General features: G+C 43.6%; 1 protein-coding gene across 9 annotated transcripts in view; it reads right to left on the bottom strand.

Annotated features, from left to right (window-relative positions):
* LYN (LYN proto-oncogene, Src family tyrosine kinase) overlaps positions 1–22,617 on the bottom strand; it is a 92,961-nt gene that overhangs the window by 16,329 nt on the left and 54,015 nt on the right. For 4 of the 9 annotated variants that reach the window (XM_056521944.1, XM_056521940.1, XM_056521943.1 and 1 more), the window contains 5 exons: positions 22,446–22,582; positions 3,829–3,877; positions 3,489–3,597; positions 1,390–1,488; positions 1,209–1,312 (listed from right to left, as the gene is read on the bottom strand). In XM_056521944.1, the coding sequence (XP_056377919.1) occupies positions 1,209–1,312; positions 1,390–1,488; positions 3,489–3,597; positions 3,829–3,877; positions 22,446–22,577 (493 nt within the window). In that variant the 5' untranslated portion in view covers positions 22,578–22,582. Of the gene's footprint in view, positions 1–1,208; positions 1,313–1,389; positions 1,489–3,488; positions 3,598–3,828; positions 3,878–22,445; positions 22,585–22,617 lie in introns of those variants that run through there. The other 5 variants (XM_056521945.1, XM_056521946.1, XM_056521947.1 and 2 more) reach the window with 3 other exon arrangements.

The raw sequence follows: 22,617 nt of genomic DNA, 5'->3' as shown, positions 1-22,617 counted from the left end.
AAGGTGGGCCTATATGATGATGGAGGGGGCGGCTGGATGATGAGAGGGGGGATATAGACTGGGGTAATGATGTTAGGGGGAGTTTGACAGGGGGTGATGATGACAGAGGAGGTCTGGATGATGTATTTTCCCTCCTAGGCTTATACTCGAGTCAATACGTTTTCCCAGGTTTTGGGGGTGAAAGTAGGGGCCTCGGCTTATATTCGGGTTGGCTAATACTCGAGTATATACGGTACATAGTGACAGATGGATCAACTCCACTGATATAGCACAATTTCGCAAAATGCTAATTAACTCCAAAACTGCACTGGAGGTGGGATTGAAGACCGCATGCACCTCTGACGCCTTCTCCTCGGTCACGTTCACGCAGCCCCGCTCATCCATATTTATCTCCTGATGAGATGATGAGCGCGGTGGTGCAAACAGGACCCAGGGGATGGCGTCAAGGTGCAGACAGTCTTTAAACCCTCCTTCAGTGCAATTAAGAGTTAATTTGCATATTACAAGATTGTGCTATATCTTGGAAAAGGCTGAACGGATTAATCCATCTGTCAGTTTCCCTTTAAAGACAAAAAATATATACATTTTTGGTAATACATCTGTGTAGCTTGAAAGCAATTTAGACATTTCTCTGAAAATATATGACAACTAGCTCTAACTTATTATGTGTCGCCCTTTGATATCACAGCTGCCAACCGATGCTAAGGGGTAGGAAGTAGTGCCCAAGGCGACGGGCAAGTGCTGGGAACCAAACTGTCCCACCTGTTACCGTGCCAAGTGTCTACTTCTTTCTTGCACCCCACTTGTAATACACAGAGCTATGTCACACACTGTACAGCCATGTATACAGAATTATTATAAAAAAGGAAGGGGATGGGCACTTGGTGGAGACAGCGATGAGGCCCAACTTTAGGCACTGTGATCTTGATTAACAATAAGAGGTTCATATAACCAGACAGGCCATCATCCACCAGCTACAATGTTATGTGACCAGATGTTTGGTTGACAATATAAAGTAGTTTTCCAGTTTATTTTCCTAAACCTGGTGTCATATGGAACAACAAATTTATGCTGTATTAGATCGGGCCATTATTAACATCAGTTGTAAAGTTAAAGGGAGGAATCACTTTACATGAGGTTTTCGGAAAAGAAAAATATTTTATATATTTATATAGATATGTATTACTACGAGTAGTCACTGGCGTTACCTTTGAGGGTTTCGCTCTCTCTGATGAGAAATGCCCCGGGAGAATTCCCTGGGGCCAATAGCTGTCTTTCTGCATCTTTTCTTGTTATGTCTTTGAAAAACCATCTGGGAAATAAATAGTAAAATAAGCATCTGAAGACATTCGAGAAGAAATGGCTCCAACATTAATTCACAAGACTTACTCTTCTGTCTCTAGCGTGTTAACTTTGGCTACGTAGTTGCTCGGAATGTATCCTTCTTTTTTGGTGGATAAGGACTTTGCTTTCCACCATTCTCCATGTCTGTAAGAATGACCACATGAGCATAAAGATCAAAAAGGTAGAAAATAAATCCTTTTTATTTTTCGTATAGCATGAGTTTGATTTAGGGTATGTTCACACTGCGGAATCTCCGCAAGCGGAGACTCAGTCTGGTGGCCGCTGCCGAAAATACCATTAACGGCTATGCAGTGCTCACGGAACTCCACGCAAAGAAAGGACATGTTCTTTCTTTGCGCGGAACAATTTCAGGGGCGGAATTGTCTGCCGCTAAAATTCCTCAATGTGAACGGGTCTTGCGGAAGACCCATTCACACTGACGGTAATGTTCACTGTGCGGAATTCCACTCATGGATTTCCGCAGTGTGAATATACCCTTATGTTTATTCTATAAGAAACAGCTAGCAATAACATTATGGGGTCAATATATTAAAGGACAACTGTAGTGCAAGACTTTTATATATTCCTGTGCCCGAGCCTCAAAAATAAACAAAATAAACTTTAATTCACCTTCCTACATTCCCCCGTTGGTCCGGTACAGGCCTCAGGGGCCAGCTGTGCTAACCTCATTCAACCTCCTGGGGACGGGGACGCCGTAGAGCTGTGGCGTATCACCAGCCGCAGCGATGTCCTGCCCCGGGCAGTGATAGGCTGAGCCTACTGTCATGTAAGAAGCCGGCCAGAGCTCCTTACATGACACTGGGCTCAGCCTATCACCGGCCGGGGCGGGACATCGCTGCGGCCGTTGATACGCTGACGGCTCTGCGGCATCCCCGTCCCCAGGAAGTTGAATGGAATATGGGTGAGAATTTAACTCTTTTTCCACTACACAGGGGTTACCGCCATTTGCTCAAATTTATGAACTGATGTGCGTACAGGTTTTCACAGTGCGCAAAAATCATGATAATTTTGTCCTGAAGTACATATTTCTGATGGTGTTTATAACAGGTAACATTATATGGCCTTAACTGCCACAGAGAATAGGACCAAAGCTGGTTTTTATGATAGTAAATATGGAAGACCCTCAATGATCCATCATATAACAGGAACTACCATATATAGTCGAGTATTAGCCGTTCCGAATATATGCCGAGGGCCCTAATTTCACCCCAAAAACCCAGGAAATTCTATTGACTCGAGAATAAGCCTAGGGTGGGAAATACATCATCTCCCCCCCCCCCTTATCCCCCCACCCATCATCCCACCCTCCTCTGTCATCATCCCGACTCCCACTGTCATCATCCAGACCCCCCCCCTTATCCCCCCATATCATTATCCAGATCCCCTCTCTTGTTGTCTACTCACCTCCCCAGTTGCAGCTCTGTTGGTCCTTCCCTAGCAGCCGTCCAACATCGCTGCAGGAACCATCCGACTTCTATTGGGAGGGTGAGCCGGTTCGGGACATCCATCTTTACTGAGTGGCCCTCCTCTACGCTGCGGGCTGGCCCCGGACTAGTGACTCTGTATTGACGCCGCCACGTAGGGACGCCCCTGACGTCACGGACGTCTGCTGCGCACGGACGTCCCTGCACGGCGGCGTCAACGCAACGTCACTAGTCCAGGGCCGGCCCGGAGTGGAGAAGAGGGCTTCACGGTCAAGATGGATGCCCCGGACCGGCTCACCCTCCCCACTGGAAGTCGGACGGTCCCTGCACAGCAGCGTCACTAGTCCAGGGCCGGCACAGAGAAGAGGGCCTCCTGGTCAAGATGGATGGCCCGGACCGGCTCACCCTCCCCACTGGAAGTCGGACGGTCCCTGCTGCATAGATGGGCAATGATGGATGGCCCGGCCCATCCCCTGGCCACCCCCACCGGTATGCCTTTTTATTTTTTTTTCCCCATCACTCGAGTATAAGCCGAGGCGGACGTTTTCGGCACGAAACTCGGCTTATACTCGAGTATATACGGTAATAAATAAATTCATATAAAATAGATAAATAATAATAAAAAAATAAAAAAACACAACATAAAAGGTATTTATCTACATGTAGCGAGCCTTTACACCGATCATAAGAAGCACTTACTCTTCAAGTATTTTCATTTTTTCTCCTTTCTTAAAAGATAAGTCATCTTGATGGATCCCTTGATACGGATATAAAGCTACCACTATATTCCCAGACTCCTCTGCGGCTGCTATGGATAAAATAGGAGTGATGAGTTTTATTACAGGTGGCAAATGAATATATGTGACTGTGGGTATTATATTCATAGCAGTGTTTCCCAACCAGTGTGCCTAAAGCTGCTGCAAAACTACAACTTCCAGCATGCCCAGACAGCCGAAGGCTGTCTGGGCATGCTGGGAGTTGTAGTTTTGCAACAGCCGATTGGTAAACACAGATCTATAGCCTAGACACAGAAACTGACCTGTATTTTGAAGCCTTTGCCCAGGTAATAGACTTCCTGCATTTTGTGGCTGAAAAAAAAAAAAGGAAAAGAACATGGAGACTCTGGATCACAGCACAATGGTATGATTTTAAACTTTTATAAATAGAATATGCTAGAAAGCGGATTAGTAACCCAATCCACCAAAAAAAAAAAAAAAAAAAAAAAAAAAAAAAAAAAAAAGGTGTTGCACACTGATTCTTTTACATATTATTAGGTAAGGACTGTAGTGATTATTAAGCATTCAAAACTATAGCGAAGGGGTGAGCCAGATACGTCCAAATATACATACCCCTATATACTTCATACCTATATCTAATAATTACTCATAAATCCCCAATCCATTCATTCCATCCTCCCTGGATTTTAAGCATATAAATAATATTTAATGGTCATTTTAATCCAGAAATGTGGTATTGTTGATCAAACCAGACGCCACACGAACAATTGGGGTGCCATACTCTGCACTTACACCAGTATCCACAGGTAAAAACATGACTTTTTTTACAGAATTTTATCAATATACTTCATGATGAAATATGATTTTTTTTTTTAAAAGGCGGTAAGAATGGGGGGGTGGGAGTGTAGGTGTCAAGATACTGGTGGGAACTATAGCATTGCCATACGCTAGAGATATTGGACAGCCAAAAGGCTGATTTAGGCCATTTTCGGACATAAATGAGTACAACAGACATCAGCCAAAAGGCAAATATCTGTACAGACATTGATCTGCCATGTTGGATTTTTTCAGTCACCGGTTGTTATGGCGTGAAAGTCATTTACGGTATGTCTAATGAAAGATATGTATCCCATGAATAGAATCCCAGGACAGGCCATAGATCACAGCAAAAATGGGTCAACAATGTTTTATTTTAACATATGACATAAATGTAAAAAAGCAGACAAGGCCGTACATCCACGTCTTGTACCATGATCCTTTGTTTCTTAGCATATTTATCTGTTTTTACATTTAAATCACATTGTGGTTTCTCTCCCTCTCTTTTATTTTGTTGTACCTGGCGAGCACATTTAATCTGCATGAGACTGCACAGGGGTCTGTTCCGAACAGTGTCCTCAGACAGTGAGCTTTACCTGCTGTTCACATTGGTGTGGTGCTGTGTGGCAGCCATTGTTGGTGTAGGTTAGGTACAGTCCAGAGCCTGGGGGGCTAGGTCAAGCAGTATTGGGGCTGCTCGGCCGTTCCCCTTTGGGCAATCCTGTTGTGGAGGTGGCAGTTGTTGCCCAATACCACTCAATTTTTAGTTACAGACTCACTCAGGTGGCCATGATGTGCCAAGTAGGCTGGCACATTTTGATCCAAACTTACAACGACCTGTTACATGGATGTGTGGCCAGGTCTGCTTTTCTACATAGTCACATCATAGTCAAATCTACTGCTGGAGGCTTTGATTGTAGCATGCTGCGCTACTCTTCCTGTCAACACTGACAAAACCCATTATAAGCCAAAGGGGCCTTTCGAGCGCAGTTGTTGTCATCAATCGTTCCATGTGTCTGGCACTCTCATTGGAGTTTCTATAGGAGCAGAAGCCTTGACAGCAGTGTGAACAGAGCTTTATTCATCCAAAACAACAAAATCCACAGACCAACCATGAGTGAATAGTCATTCAGAAAACAGCCACCTGATATCTCTAGTGTATGGCCATCTTGCACAGATATCATTAGTTTTTCCTTATAATCCAGATACATCAGATAACAAAAAAAAAAATGATGCTGATCTTTAGTCACAAATATGAACATAAGCCAAAGAAAAATGTCAAAAAATAAATAAATACTGCTCCATCGACTCATACAAAATGATTCAGTGCACGTGTAAGGTTATAGGTTCTCTCCCTGAATAAAGAGGATGTACAAAACAAGAGGGCCCCTTCTATAGAACAAGAACGCAGTATACTGCCCTATATATCCAGCGGGAAGAGATAAAAAGGAGAATGGATTCCCTGGATGAAGGCGCTTCTCCCAATAAGATGAATAGGATTCTTTATTTAGTATAGCAACGCGTTTCTAACCCTGAACTGGGATCTTCATCAGGCAACTGATGTCTGATGAAGAGCCCAGTTTGGGATCGAAACGCGTTGCTATACTAAATAAAGAATCATATTCATCTTAATGGGAGAAGCGCCTTCATCCAGGGAATCCATTCTCATTTTTATCTCTTCATGCAAGTTTTCTGGATTTACTGCCGTTCATCCGGAATCACCCTGAGCGACTCACCTATTCTTATTGGCCACACGCAAATGTAGGTGTTGTGCTCTAAGCGCAACACCTAAGGGTAAGCAGCCAATTTGCTTTAAATTTTTACAACTTTCCATAGCAGTCTTCACTAGGGGTGCACCCCAGCATTTTTCCTTTTCTATACTATATATATTCAGCAGGACACTTTGCGTGTATATTATCCAACTTACCTATATAGAAGCTAGTGTATTTAAACCAGAGTGTATGTATACTAAACTCTCACCTACATGACTGCAATTCAGAAGTAGAGACTATTACCTGACAGAGCAGACATCACTGTATTAAACATGAATACAAAAGGGAAAAAAAAAGAAAATCACACTGCGCCAAGTTTACTAACAGAGCAAAAAACCTAAGATAAAACTATACAGTGGTCCCTCAACTTACAATGGTAATCCGTTCCAAACGGACCATCGTTTGTTGAAACCATCGCATGTTGAGGGATCCGTGCAATGTAAAGTATAGGACAGTGGTCTACAACCTGCGGACCTCCAGATGTTGCAAAACTACAACACCCAGCATGCCCGGACAGCCAACGGCTGTCCGGGCATGCTGGGTGTTGTAGTTTTGCAACATCTGGAGGTCCGCAGGTTGAAGACAACTGGTAGAGGAAGTTGTACTCACCTGTCCCCGCCGCTCCGGACCGTCACCGCTGCCTGGGATGTCGCCGTCCATTGCTGTCGCCGCGTCCCCGACGCTCCGGCAAGGCCTTTGCTTCCCCGGCATCCGCGCGCTCCGTCGCCGCCACCACATTGTTACGCACGCCGCTCCTATTGGAAGACGGGACGGCGTGCGCAGCGACGTGATGACGACGATGCAGGGGATCCCGGAGAGGATGCGCCAGAGCCCCGAGGACAGGTAAGTGATCGTCAGCAGAGCTCACGGGGCACCGTAAACGGCTATCTGGTGGCAGCTGAAGCAGTCTGCGCTGCTGGATAGCAGTTTATGCGATGGCCCTGACATACAAAAGCATCGTATGTTGATGCTGCCTTCAACATGTGATGGCTTCTGAGAGGCCATCGAATGTTGAAATTATCGTATGTCGGGGGTCACTGTATAATGTCAGTGCAGCAAGACAAGGGAAATGTATAATCATAGATACCGGAGATATACAGTATATTTTATTCTCAGCCCTCACACAATGAAGGTCAAAAATATATATAAAAAGTATATATATATATATATATATATATATATAAAAAGTGTATATAACACATGGTCTGCCTCTATCACATCTGTTTGTTGAATAACACAGGGGACATTTAGAAATGCTTGTTTATGTATGGTGTTTTTATTGTTTTATTATGTTTAATGATTTGCTTACATGCAACAAATTTATTAACAAGTCACACGGCCTTTATAAATTTGTCACATGTAAGAAAATCAGCAGTTTTCCATTTTGAGATTTTTCTCATGTAAGCCAGGGTTGAGCTGGAGTAAATATATGGCATTATTGAAGGCGTGCGATTTTTTTGCAACAGTCGCACATTATAAATCTCTGACCACTGCAAGTCATTTTTGGAAATTTGCTTACAAAAGCCAAACAGAATTTTCTTGCTCTTCTCGCTCGGCCAGATAAAAGTCGCACAGAAAAGTGTCTAGTCACATGTGAGACATTTGAGAGACAAATATAGGCCAAAAAAATCTACTAAATACTTCTATAAATGTCCCCATAGAACCTTTCAGTCATCTGCATTGTGGTCTACGTCACATTTGTCACCGGATTGCACTTTACCTGAACACATTGCATTTTATGTTCCGGCCCCTATAGTATCCTGCCCCTAGGCACATGCCAAATCTGCTGATATAAGAAATAAAACCTAAGAAAGGGGTGAGGCCCAGCAACAACTATGCTTCTATAGACTGTACAAAAAGTTACTAATTTATGTGCTATTCTGAATTTTTTCCCTATCATTCATTCCTTAGGGTAAAACATGCTTTCTTTATTTTTTTTGCCTTGGGGAATAGTAGGGAGTGTTGCTTTTTGAGCTCATCCAACTACTGGCCTGACAAATGTAGTTACTAGTCACCTACAGCAACAACTACTATACAGTTATGTTCACACATGGCAGACTTGTGGCATAAATGCTATTATTTCTGTGGCATTTGCATAGATTTTTCTACTTCCATTCAGATATAAAGGAAAGTTACTGCAATGCCCCCCATGTGAACATGCCCCAATACTTCAGCATGCAACAAAAATAGGGATCTGGATTTCATTTCTGACCAAAGCTGTTTTCATAAGGATTACTAATCTAAAGGGTATTGATTAGGGATCGACCGATTATCGGTTTGGCCAATATCGGCCGATAATCACGATTTTGGGCATTATCGGTATCGGCAACTACATTGCCGATAATCCGATAATGCCCCGTCCCCCCGCACCGCGACACCGTCAGTGCGCACAGTGACAGTTCAGGAGGACGCCACCGGAGCCAGATGTAGCGTGGACCCCGGGCAACAGGTAATTATAAAACCAGGGATGGGGCGGTTCGGTGGGGGGGTGCGACGCGGTGCAGCAGGTCGGTGGGGGCGATCGCGGTGCGGTGGGGCGGTAGGGGGCGGGGGGCGGTGATAGGACTCAGGATAACCCCCGGACAGACAGGGGGAGAGAAGCGGGTGCCGGCGGCGGTCTATGGCCCCGCAAAAGCCGCTGCAATTCATTGATTTAAAGCGCCCGCTTTTCTTCAATGATCTGCAGCGGTGTCGTGGGGGGATAAATAGCCGATAACTTATACCGGAATATCGGTATAAGTTATCGGCTATCAGCCCTAACTTCCACCGATTATCGGTTTCAGTATCGGCCCTAAAAAAAACGATATTGGTCGATCCCTAGTCATAGACGTGCGCAGCCTATTGCATTAGGGTGTGCACCCTAAAGCACAAACTCACGCCGCGCGCGTATATATATATATATATATATATATATATATATATATATATATATACGCACACATACACAGTTAGTATAGTTCCCCCACATTAGGTGCAGTATAAGTCCCCCACATTTGGTGCAGTATAGTTCCCCCACATTTGGTGCAGTATAGTTCCCCCACATTTGGTGCAGTATAGTTCCCCCACATTTGGTGCAGTATAGTTCCCCCACATTTGGTGCAGTATAGTTTCCCCCACATTAGGTGCAGTATAGTTTCCCCCACATTAGGTGCAGTATAGTTTCCCCCACATTAGGTGCAGTATAGTTTCCCCCACATTAGGTGCAGTATAGTTTCCCCCACATTAGGTGCAGTATAGTTTCCCCCACATTAGGTGCAGTATTGTTTCCCCCACATTAGGTGCAGTATAGTTTCCCCCATATTAGGTGCAGTATAGTTTCCCCCACATTAGGTGCAGAATAGTTTCCCCCACATTAGGTGCAGTATAGTTTCCCCCACTTTAGGTGCAGTATAGTTTCCCCCACTTTAGGTGCAGTATAGTTTCCCCCACTTTAGGTGCAGTATAGTTTCCCCCACACCAGCTCGTGTTGGTCACTTACCATTCCGGCTGGCGCGCGCATCCTCTTCCTTGAATCTCCGCTCCTCTGTTGCTATGGGCGCACGCACGGGACGTCAATGACGTCCCTGCGTGCGCTACTTCCCGGCGGCCCCTGTGTTTTGAAAGTTAACACGGGGGCCGCTGTAGAAAGGTAACCGGGACATCCTTGTGTCCCGAAAAGATCTTTCGGGACACAGGGATGTCCCGAATGTGACAGGGGGGGGGGGGGGGGTCCTCTGCGGGCTTCTCAGTGGTGGCCTCGGATGCCTCCCTGGGCTTGATTAGGGTGTGCCTGGGCACACTCGGCACACCCCGTGCGCACGCCTATGAGTCCGGGACATCCTTGTGTCCCGAAAAGATCTTTCGGGACACAGGGATGTCCCGAATGTGACGGGGTGGGGGGTCCTCTGCTGGCTGCTCAGTGGTGGCCTCGGACGCCTCCCTGGGCTTGATTAGGGTGTGCCTGGGCACACCTGGCACACCCCGTGCGCACGCCTATGTCCCTAGTATTGATTGCCATTACAGTGATGCTGGTGGTAGTAATAACAGATATAGTAGCTGTAATAGGCCAAATGTTATTTTCTAATGCTGTTGTCTAGTCAAGGAGACAAATTTTGTTCATGTCAAGCAAAGCTGTCATGTATAAATGCAGAGTTGTCAAGTATTCAGTCAGTCAGTAGTGGTCGTCTGCTGTATTGGAGGCAAGTCAATTAACCAAGCATTAGTTCTAGAGAGACCATATAGCACAAGTTCTAGAGAGACCATATAGCACGGGTTCTAGAGAGACCATATAGCACGGGTTCTAGAGAGACCATATAGCACGGGTTCTAGAGAGACCATATAGCACGGGTTCTAGAGAGACCATATAGCACGGGTTCTAGAGAGACCATATAGCACGGGTTCTAGAGAGACCATATAGCACGGGTTCTAGAGAGACCATATAGCACGGGTTCTAGAGAGACCATATAGCACGGGTTCTAGAGAGACCATATAGCACGGGTTCTAGAGAGACCATATAGCACGGGTTCTAGAGAGACCATATAGCACGGGTTCTAGAGAGACCATATAGCACGGGTTCTAGAGAGACCATATAGCACGGGTTCTAGAGAGACCATATAGCACGGGTTCTAGAGAGACCATATAGCACGGGTTCTAGAGAGACCATATAGCACGGGTTCTAGAGAGACCATATACCACGGGTTCTAGAGAGACCATATACCACGGGTTCTAGAGAGACCATATACCACGGGTTCTAGAGAGACCATATAGCACGGGTTCTAGAGAGACCATATAGCACGGGTTCTAGAGAGACCATATAGCACGGGTTCTAGAGAGACCATATAGCACGGGTTCTAGAGAGACCATATAGCACGGGTTCTAGAGAGACCATATAGCACGGGTTCTAGAGAGACCATATAGCACGGGTTCTAGAGAGACCATATAGCATGAGTTCTAGTGACCATATAGCACAAGTTCTAGAGAGACCATATAGCACAGGTTCTAGAGAGACCATATAGCACAAGTTCTAGAGAGACCATATAGCACAAGTTCTAGAGAGACCATATAGCACAAGTTCTAGAGAGACCATATAGCACGAGTTCTAGTGACCATATAGCACAAGTTCTAGAGAGACCATATAGCACGGGTTCTAGAGAGACCATATAGCACAAGTTCTAGAGAGACCATTTGCCATCTTTGGTCAACATTGAGTGCAGTTACAAAAGATCTTCTTTGACTCTACAGCAGTGTTTCTCAACCAGTGTGCCTCCAGCTGTTGCAAAACTACAACTTCCAGCATGATGGGAGTTGTAGTTTTGCAACAGTAGAAGCATACTGGTTGGGAAACACTGCTGTAGAGGACCTGTTCCCAGGCCCATTGCTAAAGGACAGGCAAACCAAGCAATTGCTTGGGGCCCCGAGCTGGCCCGGGGCCCCAAGCAGAGCCAGTGCTTGTTGTGCTTCCTATAAGGCTGCAGCCCCCTAAGAGCTCTATAGAGAGCCTCAGGCAGCTGCAGCACTCCTTGTCACCTCCCGAGTTCCTCCCCTTCCCTGTATCATGGCAGAGCTCCTCTTCCTCCTGGCTGTCAGTCCGGCCGTGTACCGCGCAGTACAGGAACAGGAGATTCAGTTTCCTGTTCCTGGCCAGACTGACAGGAAGTGTACACTGAGTGCTCACTTCCTTTCAGTTTGGCCGGGAACAGGAAACTGAATCTCCGGTACCGGCCAGACTGAGTGACAGCCAGGAGGTAGAGGAGCTCGGCCATGCTACAGAGTCGGTGGAGGTAACTGAGAACATAGGTAGGGTAGGGAGGGGAAAAAACAGAGGGGGGAGTTAAAAAAAAAAAAACATAGGGAGGAGGAGGGGGGTAAGAAGGGAAGGGGGAGGGGAAGAAGGACATGGGGAGGAGAATAAGAAGGACACAGGGAGGGGGAGAAGTAAGAAGAGCATGCCGCACGCTATTAGCCACAGGTCCCGGCCGTTGTTAGAGGCCGGCCCCGACCCGCTATGACGCGGGGCCACGCCGTGGCCCCACGTTATAGATCGGGAGCGGACACATGACGTACCAGTACGTCATGTGTCCTTAAGGGGTTAAACTCCTTCACTGTATTTGCAGCGACAACTTCTGCAGGAAGGCTATTCCATGCATCCACTACTCTCTCAGTAAAGTAATACTTCCTGATATTACTTTTAAACCTTTGTCCCTCTAATTTATAACTATGTCCTCTTGTGGTAGTTTTTCTTTTAAATATGCTCTCCTGCTTTACCATGTTGATTCCCTTTATGTATATAAAAGTCTCTATCATATCCCATCTGTCTCTTCTTTCTTCTATACATGTTAAGGCCCTTTAACCTTTCCTGGTACGTTTTATCCTGCAATCCATGTACTAGTTTAGTAGCTCTTCTCTGAACTCTCTCTAGAGTATCTATATCCTCCTGGAGATACGGTCTCCAGTACTGCACACAATACTCCAAGTGAGGCCTCACCAGTGTTCTTTACAGCGGCATGAGCACTTCTCTCTATCTACTGCTTATACCTCTCCCTATATATCCAAGCATTCTGCTAGCATTTCCTGCTGCTCTATTACATTGTCTTCCTACCTTTAAGTCTTCTGAAATAATGACCCCTAATATACTTGAGAACATTAGAACATATAAGAACATTTTATTTCCTTCTTATAGAAATCATGGCTTTGTCCAAGCTGAAGCACAGGCATGCATGGCATGCCGTGTATACCATGCCGTTTCTTATTGACTTCAAATAAATATATATATACACACACACACACATATATATATATATATATTTTTTTTTTTTTTTTTTTTTTTGAGATTCCGTAACTGGAGCTAAAGATGATGTCCAGGGAATGTGATGAGCTGCCTTGCATATTCCCTTTCCTAGATCACCAGAAGTGGTGCCTCTCTCTAAGAGGAATACTTATCCATATATATATATATATATATATATATATATATATATATATATATATAGTGGAAGTAAAAGGGAATCAGCATTGCATACAGCAGAATACTACAGCTCCCATTGTCCATATTTCAGGGAAGGCAATAAAATAGATAGGGGGCTGGTCCCTATGGTCAGAGCCAAGAGGGACAAGGAAGCAGAGACGGGCAGGAAATACCGCAAACATCAACAAATGAGCGCCAGAGGATTGGTAGGGTAAATATTAATTATTTTATTACTTTTCAGCTGTATCTAAAAAGAGGTAAAATGGTTGGACAACCCCTCTATTACATACAGTACTTGTCAGGGGGAATTATGGGCATCAGAGGGAACAATGTTTTGGGGCCCATTAAAAAAGTAGCAAGGCGAAATAAACGTCAAAAGGTCATTCCTGCAGAGTAGGGGAAAAAAACATACTTCCTATAAGACTAGAAGTTGTTCCTCTTATGTGCTGGGAAATGAAAGCCATCTGCTAAAAATATAACTGCTATGACATCATGTTTTGAAATTCAAAAACACAGATTATGAGCAAATATTTCCATAATGCAGTCCCCATAATTCACACTTCATCATTATGGCCATACACATAACATGTGCACTTTCTTCCCTCCCCAATCTTCAGAACGTATGCCATCAGCCTGTGCTTTGACTTGACACCATCTTGCTGCTTCCTCTCTGTATAACAACAAGCCGACAAAATGCCCCATGGTGACCACAGCTAGTGTTCATCATATGTATTGGCCGTGTGGTCATCAGCACAGGAAGTCAGTGCCAGCTGTGGCTTCTCCACCTTATTTCAAATCAGAGAAAAATTGTTTTGCAATGGAATTTGGTTTGAAAGAATTTTTGTGCAATCTCACTCCACTTGTTGGGTGACTTCGTATTGTTGGAACTAATGTGATAAAAAAATATTATTTTCACTTGCTAAATCTAATTTGCATACTGATTTTGCTGCAGTGAATGAAAAAAGATAAATAAAAAGTTAAAAGGAGGACGCTAGCGCCGACTACTTCTCCTCCATTGTGCCCGGGCTGAAAAAAAAAAAATGGAAACAACCTTCCTGCATTCCCCCGGAGCGCTGCTACAGCTGATCGGTCCTCCGGTCCCGTCTTCTTCCTTCTTCCTGTGCACGGATCGTCATGCGGAGCTCAGCCTATCACCGGCCAAGGCGGGACATTACTGCGGCCAGTGATAGGCTGAGCGCCGTGTGACGATCCGTGCACAGGGAAGAAGGGTGAAGATGTGTTTATTGAAATGCACCAATTCATTGTACATCACACAACAATATGCCAGGTTTGCTGCATTTGACATCACATAAGGAAAAAATGGCATGCAGGAAAATTAGAATGAAAAAGTGAAACTTTCCCCTAAGGTGCAAATTTACCTGTACCGTCTAGTAGTTAATCCAACACGTACATACTTTAAAGAGAATCTGTCAGCAGATACATAGAGTCCTTGCTGTAGCAGGACACTGAACCGGCTGGGCAACACCTCTCTGAGGGTTCATTCATGTTTTCTAAGTTTACAAAACACAGAGTGCTACAAGAATGCATCACCTACTTAACACCGTCTGTCTGTCTGTGAGTGCTGACAGATTTAAACTTACGCTAGATAGTCTAAAAATGTGCCACATTATCCCATTGTCTTATATTGTTGGAAAATCTGGCTCTTCTGTAAACACTGTTGTCTAAGTTAAGACTATTACTTGGCTTAGTTTACAACACAATTCTGCTAACTCACACTTTCCCATTAGCCATACTCATGAATGAATGAAGTGAAAAAGTGCCTAGAGCACATCGTAAATGTGGTGTAAATCATGTAGCTCAGTTTTTTTGGTGCATTTACTATAGTAAATCTGCCCCTATGCGTTTAGACCCTTGTCCATATGAATTGGAACAAAGTCACTGCCAGTCCCACCTGGTCCACTAATGTGATTGATCCATAATTCCCTCCAGCTCCACACAGCTATCCAGGTGCTCAGCTGCTAATACAAATACAATCTTACAATCCACAATACAAAAAAGAACAGCAGCGGCACTCACATCTTGTGTAAAAGTCTAAAACTTAATTTAGAATAAGATTGGACAACAGGTAATACACAGAGGTTGTAGAACAGAAAAGGACAACTACTGTTTCGTAGCTCCCCCCTGCTTCGTCTGGTCGATGGACCAATCAGACCAATGAAGTGCTGTGAAATGGTGAGTGCCGCTGCTATTCTATCTTTGTCTTGTCCATGAGCTCCTGTATCAGAGGTGGCCAGCTTACTGATTTATGGAGCCACAATAATGGCTAGCTGATTGTCAGTCATTGAACCATAACAGCAGGTGTCTCTGCTAATTTTCACATATTCCACATACTAACCTATAATGACAAATGTCACCACTCATTATAACACAAATAACATATTTATAATCTCCAAGGTCCTGAACTACTCCCAACTTCCTTCACATAGACCTCAGATAAAGAGTAGAGTAGATGTCAACATCTATAGTCAAAGATGACCCCTGGATCAGACAAGCTGGGCAGAAAGGAGCACAAGGAATTTGGAACAATCTTAAAGGGGTACTTCGCCCCTAGACATCTTATCCCCTATCCAAAGCATAGGGGATAAGATGCCTGATCACAGAGGTCCCACCGCTGGGGACCCCCTGGATCTCCCTGCTGCAGCCGGCGTTAAATTAGAGGGTTGGGTGCAGCGCCGGAGGCTTGTGACGTCATGACCACACCCCCTCAAGCAAGGAGACCCCCTGTGATCAGGCATCTTATCCTCTGCCCCGCAGCCTCCGCCCTGCATCGCCAGTCATCCGCTTCGTGCACCAGATGTCTGGGGTGCCGCAGCAAAGATCACGGGGGTCCCCAGCGGTGGGACCCCGGTGATCAGACATCATATCCCCTATCCTTTGGATAGGGGATAAGATGTCTAGGGGCGGAGTACCCCTTAAGGCAATCTTTGTTTTCCATTGGGTTAGAAGTCACAAGCTACTTCAGAGCCACACTAAGCCCTCCCCGATGCTGTATGGATGTAATATAGTGTGTGTATGTATCATGTATTTATTGCAGTCTATTATAGGGACATGTTCAAACTAAAAAGAATAAAGCACATTTTCTGCCACTGTATATTGTAGGGGAACAGAACATTCTGATCCTATCAGGGATGGACAACTACGCTGCTTATTAGGGTGCATTCCCACCTGGCGTATTTTGCTGCGTATTTGCTGCTGTGTATTTTCCTACCCGTTGACTTCAATGGGAAAATAAAACATGCAGCAGCAAATACGCCAGGTGGGAACGTACTCTTAAGCTGTAAGTTTAAAGCCAACAAAGTATGGTATTAATAAAGGGTTGATCACATTCACAACTTTTTTGGCCCATGGTCTTGGTTGCAAAATTTCCTTTTCTGCATTTTTTCTTTAGAGAAAAAAAAATGTACTTCCCCAACAAAATATGTTATAAATAGTTAGGATTTCTTACTGACTGTGCCCTTTTCCTTCCTCACTGTAGTTTACATGTATCAGAAACTTAAAGGGGATTCCAACCTATATACATTTTCCTACCACTTGCGCTGAAACAAAAAAGCTACTCTCATGGATTTAATCCTCGCCGCCTCCAGTACCACAGCTTGTTTATACGGCTGCAATGATGACATGACCATATACCGCTGAGCCAGTGCTTGGCTGCAACAGTGACATGGCTATATGGGCACATCATTTCTGCAGAAAGGTAAACAGCAGGCTTGTTATTTATTTATTTTTCAATCACAATCCCAAATTGGACAATCCCTTTAAACAGGTACTTTGTCTGTTACTAATTTTGTTACCCATCTGCTTTTTTTCCCTGAATAGCCAGGTGGGCATAAACTTTGGGTGGGGGGTGAGCCTAATTAACACCCCCTCAGTGCCATATTTATACCCCCTGAGCCAAATTTACACTCCCTCAGCCCCATATTCACACCTCTCTGAGCCTAGCATTCACACGCGTTTTCTTAAATTAAGTTCCCAACTAATAATTTAGGGAAAAGTGGAGATAGGAATTTCCCTATTTTGTTGACTATATCTTGAGAATGGGGGAGCATAACAACAAACAAGACACATCATTGCAATTTGGGCACCTGAGATTACAAAATCTTATAAAGAAACGTAATTTTTTTTTTTTTATTGACTACATTTCGTCTTTAAAGGGAGCCTGTTATGTTGAAAATACAGTCCAATCTGCAGGTAGCATGTTATAGAGCAGGAAGAGCTGAGCAGATTGATATATAAGTTTGTGGGAAAAATTCCAGTATTACTTTTAATTTATTCATGAAAAACCTCTGGTCATTCCGGGCTAAGTAGTCATGTGGGTGGTCCTACTAGTGATTGACAGCTGTGTATAACTGTGCATATAGAGAGCTGTCAATCACTGAGTAGGACCACCCACATGACTACTTAGCCCAGAATGTGCAGAGACTTACATAAATCAATGACATGTTATCATGGAACTTTGCCCATAAAACTATATAACAATCTGCTCAGTTCCACAGCATGATGCCTGCAGATTGTATTTTTATTTTGACAGGTTTCCTTTAAAAGGGTTGACTGGGAATAATAAAAAATATGTATGTGACTGGGGTGAGGGTAAAAGAACGTATAATCACATGTCCTGATCTCACCAGCTTCTGTACCAACATTTAAGTCCCAGGTCCTCTCAGCTACTCCCTGACTGATGAGAATGGTCTGTCCCAGCAGGAACTTCCTCACTTAGCCAATCACTGACTGAGGGCACTGCTGGGGCCAGTGACTGGCTGAGTGTGGCCGTTGCTGCAGGGACAGCCTACCATCAGCAGGAAGGGAGTAACTGAAAGGACAGAGGACTCAGCAGGAGCAGTGGATGGGAGCAGGCAAGTATAGATTTTTTTTTACCCCAACCACGTATGCATTTCTATTTATTCCCTTATAGTAATCTAGTTTAAATGCATATACAGATCAGAATGCACTATTGTTCATTTGATTAGTTGTAAAAAAAAACAAAAACATAGCTTTTATGGAAAGGTTTAAAGGGGTACTCCGGCCCTGGCATCTTATCCCCTATCCAAAAAGATAGGGGATAAGATGTTAGATCGCCGCGGTCCCGCTGCTGGGGACCCCGGGGATCGCTGCTGCAGCACCGCGCTATTACAGCACAAAGCGAAATCGCTCTGCACGTAATGACGGGCGATACAGGGGCCGGAGCAGCGTGACGTCATGGCTCCGTTCCTCATGACATCACGGCCCGTCCCCTTAATGCAAGTCTATGGCAGGGGGCGTGACGACCGCCACGCCCCCTCCCATAGACTTGTATTGATGGGGGCGGGCTGTGACGTCACGAGGGGCGGAGCCGTGAGGTAACGATGTTCCGGCCCCTGTATTGCCCGTCATTACGTGCAGAGCGATCTCGCTCTGCGAAGTAATGATAGCGGGGTGCTGCAGCGGCGATCCCCGGGGTCCCCAGCAGCGGGACCCTGGCGATCTGACATCTTATCCCCTATCCTTTGGAGTACCCCTTTAAGAATTGTGTCAGTCAGTACTTAGTAATGCATCCTTGGCACAAATCACAACCTCCAAACATTTTTTGTTTCCAGTTACAAAACAGTCTTTGGACAGTATTTATCAAAAAGGTCTGACAAAAAATAAAAATACTTGCCCTGGTGCAACCAAAAACCAATCAGCAGCATGTTGGTCATTTTCTTATTGAAATATTCATCCCCCTCCTTAGCTTAAAGGGGTACTCCAGTGGAAACCTTTTTTTTTTTTTTTTTTATGAACTGGTGCCAGGAAGTTAAACAGATTTGTAAATTACTTCTATAAAAAAATCTTAATCCTTTCAGTACTTTTTAGCAGCTGTTTGCTACAGAGGAAAATCTTTATTGTTTTGAATTTCTTTTTTGTCTTGCCCACAGTGTTCTCTGCTGATACCTGATGCCGGTATCAGGAACTGTCCAGAGCAGGAGAAAATCCCCATAGCAAACCTATGCTACTCTGGAGACTTCCTGACATTGACAGAGGTGTCAGCAGAGAGCACTGTGAACAACACAAAAAGAAATTCAAAAAGTAAAGAATTTCCTCTGTAGCATACAGCTGCTAAAAAGTACCAAAAGGATTAAGATTTTTTTTAATAGAAGTAACCAGTTCATTTAAAAAAAATAAATAAAAAAAAAAGTTTTCCACCGAAGTACCCCTTTAAGTTTTTTCTCTGGCTTGAAGACATTAGCTTCCTTGGCTTTATATTTAGTATAATCCATCCTTCATTGTATCCATATAACACATCCAGTGCCACAGAACCCCCAAGGATAACAAAGCCTCCTCCATGGTTTACAATCAGTAAGGGCCCTTTTAGATAGTCCAAGTGGATGCAGCAAACGCAGCCTTAGGAAGGCTCAATCAATCGTGTGGCCTGGCTGGGCTCCCTTAAATTCCTCATCAGTCACACAGCCCCTGTTTACACAGGGCAATGTGCGGCCGATAATATTGATTTTATTGGCCACTTAAAAGATTTAGGCTGATCACTGGCCCTTTTCACAGGAGGATTATTGTGATTGAGCATTCCTAAGGCCTTCTTTTCTTGAATTTTTTTTTAAATCTTGAAACATACAAACTAAGAGTGGAGCCTTTGATCTGACCACAGCACTTGACCCTGTAATGCCTCTGGGGTGTTATGTGGCCTACATAAGTATTGAACAGGTAGCACAAGGAGGGTTTCTTGATCACTGCTATAACACTACTGCCTTGGCTTAAATGCTCCTGTAGGTTCTTGGGGCGATTTAAGGTTTTTCATTTACATAACAGTCTGACAGTGATGTTCCTGCTGTATGATTCAGATATTGAATGCACCAACAGTTCTAACTTCCATTTACTGACATATCAATAAATCTTTAAATATGTTATAGTGTTCTACTTTATGGTAGTCAATTGTTTGTTGTTTCAGATTTATAGTCATCTGCTTCGAAGAACCCATGTTAAGAATAAAATGTTTGGACCTTCTGCAACTGCCCACATAAGAGTAGAATTACAGTCTAACAAGTGAATATGAGACGACCTGTCATGGCCCAAAAAGTTAAACTGACAGTGTGATTCCTCACGATATCACTTTTAAACCTTTACTAAGTCCTCTTGTGGTAGTTTTTCTTCTTTTAAATATGTTCTCCTCCTTTACCGTGTTGATTCCCTTTATGTTTTTAAAAGTCTCTATCATATCCCCTGTGTCTCTTCTTTCTTCTATACATGTTAAGGTCCTTTAACCTTTCCTGGTAAGTTACAGCCTCCAGTACTGTGCACAATACTCCAAGTGAGGTCTCACCAGTGTTCTGTACAGCAGCATGAGCACTTCTCTCTATCTACTTCTTATACCTCTCCCTATCCATCCAAGCATTCTGATAGCATTTCCTGCTGCTCTATTACATTGTTTTCCTACCTTTAAGTCTTCTGAAATAATTAATCCTAAATCCCTTTCCTCAGATACTGAGGTCAGGACTGTGTCAAATATTCTATATTCTGCCTGAGGGTTTTTACGCCCCAGGTGAATTATCTTGCACTTATCCACATTAAAATTTCAGTTGCCAGAGTTCTGAACATTCTTCTAGTTTTCCTAAATCCTTTTCCATTTGGCGTATCCCTCCAGGAACATCTACCCTGTTACATATCTTTGTGTCATCAGCAAAAAGACATACCTTACCATCGAGACCTTCTGGAATATCACTAATGAAAATATTGAAAAAAAATGGGTCCCAGTACAGATCCCTGAGGTACCCCACTGGTAACAAGACCTCGCTCTGAATATACTCCATTGACTACCACCCTCTGTTGTCTGTCACTCAACCACTGCCTAATCCACTCAACAATATGGGAGTCCAAGATCAATGACTGTAGTTTATTGATAAGTCTTCTATGTGGGACAGTGTCAGAAGCCTTACTAAAATCTAGATATGCAATGTCTACTGCCCCTCTATTATTTTAGTCACCCAGTCAAAAAAATCTATAAGATTAGTTTGACACAATCTCCCTGAAGTAAACCCATGTTGTTTTTCATCTTGCAATCCACAGGATTTTAGATGTTCCACAATCCTATCCTTTAGTAGGGTTTCCATTAATTTCCCCACTATTGATGTCAGACTTACTGGCCTATAGTTGCTTGATTCCTCCCTACTACCTTTCTTGTGAATGGGCACAACATTTGCTAATTTCCAATCTTCCGGGACGACTCCTGTTACCAGTGATTGGTTAAATAAATCTGTTAACAGTTTTGCTAGCTCACCACAAAGCTCTTTTAATAATTTTGGGTGTATCCCATCAGGCCCCTGTGACTTATTTGTCTTCACTTTAGACAGCAAACGTAGAACCTCTTCCTCTGTTAAGACAAATGCATCAAACGATTCATTAGTCTTCTTCCCTAATTGAGGTCCTTTTTCTTCTGTAAAAACTGAACAGAAGTATTCATTAAGGCAGTTGGCTAGCCCCTTATTCTCTTCTACATACCTTCCTTCCTTTGTTTTTAATTTAGTTATTCCTTGTTTTAATTTCCTTTTTTCATTTATATATCTGAAGCTAGTTTTTCTTCTGCCTGCGCTTTAGAAGTTCTTTTGACTTGCTTGGCCTCTTTCTGCCTAGTCTAGTAGATTTCCCTATCTTCATTGCTCTGGGTTATTTTATAATTACTAAATGCTAGCTTTTTGTTTTTTCCCAGTTGTCAATTTACGAATACATTAGCATTTAAGACACCAAATGTATTGATACTGTCTGCAGTGGAACAAGGTAAGGGGCTAGAAGAAAGAAACCTGGAGACCACAAGCTATAAAGTAATACTTTTATCTTTCAATTTTGGGGACATGGCAAGTCTTCTAAGTTTTGACACTTTACAAAAAAAATAACTCTACAAGATCAATTGAAAAGTCTCCAAACTTAAGTGCAAGACAAACTTTAAATCCTTATGCATTTAATGTGCAGAAAACATTTCTTGTGAGTGTTCACTATAATTGAGAGTGACTGCATAGTTCAGGCTGCCATGTTGCTTGGGATCATATTCCCACCAGGCCTGTTCTGGGTCATCTGATGATTTCACTACACACACTGTACATATATTAATGCACACTCTCTGCTGCCTGTAAAGTTTGTCATGCAATACACACGCAATATACATCTGGAGCAGTGTTATCCCCAGACTGGATAGTGCACCGGTGAAAGAGAGCATAGTTAAATGGAGTGAAATTAAGGGATTAAATGGTGGATTATGTATTTGTTTATAGAGAGGTACATGCTTTGTATTAAATTACAACCCTTGAAGGCCAAAGCACCAGCAGCTAGACAGCCAGAGGAAAAGATTGGTAACAGTAGGAAACAATATGAGTTGCTACTATTTGCATGCTCTCCTTGTCTATCTACTTACTGGCCTTTGCTGCTTATTGGACGTTGGGTCTGGTACATAAATAGTTCGTTCAGATTTACGTACTGGATAGTTCTTGAAATCGTTTTCAACCGAAGATGTTGGGTCTTTCGTTTTTGATTTGATACATCCCATATTTTCTGCAACAATAAAAACAGTTATCATTCAGATTGGT

The sequence above is a fragment of the Hyla sarda genome, chromosome 5, assembly GCF_029499605.1.
Source record: "Hyla sarda isolate aHylSar1 chromosome 5, aHylSar1.hap1, whole genome shotgun sequence".
Taxonomy (NCBI): domain Eukaryota; kingdom Metazoa; phylum Chordata; class Amphibia; order Anura; family Hylidae; genus Hyla; species Hyla sarda.
This window is presented reverse-complemented; position numbering and strand designations above follow the sequence as displayed.